Below are 1,999 nucleotides of genomic sequence, written 5' to 3'. Positions count from 1 at the left end.
ACCTTACAATGGAACATGGAAAATTTCCACCCATTTTCCCTTTCTCATCTCATCGCATCCCATCCTTTCCCATCCCGCCAAAATCTTCCCTTAAACCAAATGCAGCCTCAACATATTTGATTTGGAGGAAAGAAGGAAGTGAATACTTCAGAGTTTAATTTAAAAAAAAAAAAAGAGCAAATTAAAAAGCACATAATGCCAGAGAAAATGACAGTAGTTTATGAAGAAAAAAAGAAAGAATATTATTATTTTCTCGAGATAAATGAAATCCCTCAGACCCTAATTACATTTCCCACATAAAAAGGAAGAAGACTAATGTGAAAAAATATTCCTCTCATGGCCAATGTGGCATTGACATTTCTATTTGTTTCTGAATTCTTATAACCAAGCCATCAAATAAAAGGAAACCCAACACCGGAAGACAACTGAAGACTTGTAAACTGTCTCATCCCTTTTAACCGAAACCCTCATTCTCAGTTTGGAAGGAGTACAAATTCAAATATGTAGAGTGCAAAACCTTATGTTTTGTACTATTTTGTATGTATTAGCACTGTACATAATTGCATTTGTATTCTTTCCAAACTGAGCCTCAAGAATTACATGAAAAGAATGAAAAACCCAATTCAAGATCAATTTGGGGAGCACTGTAAACGCAAAAAAAACAGTGTCCATCCCTCAAAAAAAAAAGGAAAACCCCTCAACTCAAGATATGCTCTGTACTTGGTATCACAGAATTTCTATCCCCTCCCTTTCCAGAGTTCTCTTTGAGAACCCACCAAACCCTCAAGCTTCTATCAAGACCTCCACTGTATACCAAAAACCCACCTTCAGTACCACCAGTTGAGGCCTGTAAGCACTTGACTGGTCCTTCATGTCCACTCAAAACTCCAAAACTTGAAAGCCAACCACCAGCCTCTCTCTTCCATATACCTATGCTCTTATCAGCTGAACCACTGCAAACAAACTCCCCAATGGAACACAAGCACAGAACAGCCATCCTATGAGCTTTTAGCTCACAAACCAACTTCCAACTACCACCATCCTCATCTCTCTCCCACCCCATCACATACCCATCTGATCCACCTCCATACACCATCCTTCCATCCTCACACACGATCACTGAATTCAAAGCTACATCCTTGTGTCCCTCCAATACTCCTTTCAGACAATGTGATGAGCTCTTGGCATCCTTGCACCAGACCTTGATCTTTCCATCAGCAGCAGCCGAGTACACCAATCCCTTGTCTGCAACCAACCCATTAATTGCATCGTCGTGGGCTCTTATGGACTCCAAGCACTTGAGGTCCGAGACCCTCCACACCTTCAGGGTCTTGTCCCAAGATCCTGAATAGATCAAGCCATTGTCGATTGCTAAACAAGAAATACTATCAGCATGCTCAATCCATAAACGTCTGTGGTGTCTCCTAGTTTGGACATAATTGCTCTGCTTCATGAATCTACCCAAGTAGTCCTTCGTAGTTGGCAATGTTGCAACAAGCTTGAAAATATTCTCTGAGCTTCTTGAGACCTTCCAGACTCTGATCCTGCTATCCTGATGCGCGGTGAATACTTTGTTGCCGCCGGCCACGAGGGCCTTAACAGACCCATCACCTTGTCCAAATTTGGCAAATTGCTTCAGCTGGGGCTGTTGCCACACTATGATGTCCTTACTTTGTGAGGCGCTTAGGATGAACTCACCACAGAGACCCAGGCAAGAAACTGATCCAGTGTGCCCAGATAGGACGGCCAAAGGTCGATATGATCCGCTGATGGGGATGCTGTGGAATTGAAAATTAACATCCTCCAATGCGAATCGATGTGAAGTGTGGCGACTATCATCAGAATTATCACCACTGCTGCTGCTGCTGCATGTGGTTTGTGGGAATAGTGGGTTAGAAAGAGTCGTGTCTGTTACAGGGAAATCTGTTAGAGGTACCATCATTTTGTTTATTGATTGAAGGAGAGCATGAGAAGAGATGACAATTAATGAATCGCTCAC

The 1,999-nt window shown here is 42.4% G+C and overlaps 1 protein-coding gene across 1 annotated transcript; it reads right to left on the bottom strand.

Annotated features, from left to right (window-relative positions):
- Positions 1-258: 258 nt before the first annotated feature.
- LOC148872223 (protein JINGUBANG-like) lies at positions 259-1,999 on the bottom strand. The gene has a single exon (XM_088973374.1). It carries the CDS (start codon positions 1,940-1,942, stop codon positions 698-700), a length of 1,245 nt encoding a protein of 414 aa, XP_088829500.1. The 5' UTR covers positions 1,943-1,999; the 3' UTR covers positions 259-697.

Source organism: Nelumbo lutea, chromosome 2, assembly GCF_056320005.1.
Source record: "Nelumbo lutea isolate HS-2025 chromosome 2, American lotus-T2T, whole genome shotgun sequence".
Taxonomy (NCBI): domain Eukaryota; kingdom Viridiplantae; phylum Streptophyta; class Magnoliopsida; order Proteales; family Nelumbonaceae; genus Nelumbo; species Nelumbo lutea.
Note: the sequence above shows the minus strand (reverse complement) of the source record. Positions and strands in the feature narration are given on the sequence as shown.

Coding starts and splice junctions, on each gene's coding strand:
- LOC148872223 (XM_088973374.1), bottom strand. CDS start 1,942: ATGATGGTACCTCTAACAGATTTCCCTGTAACAGACACGACTCTTTCT.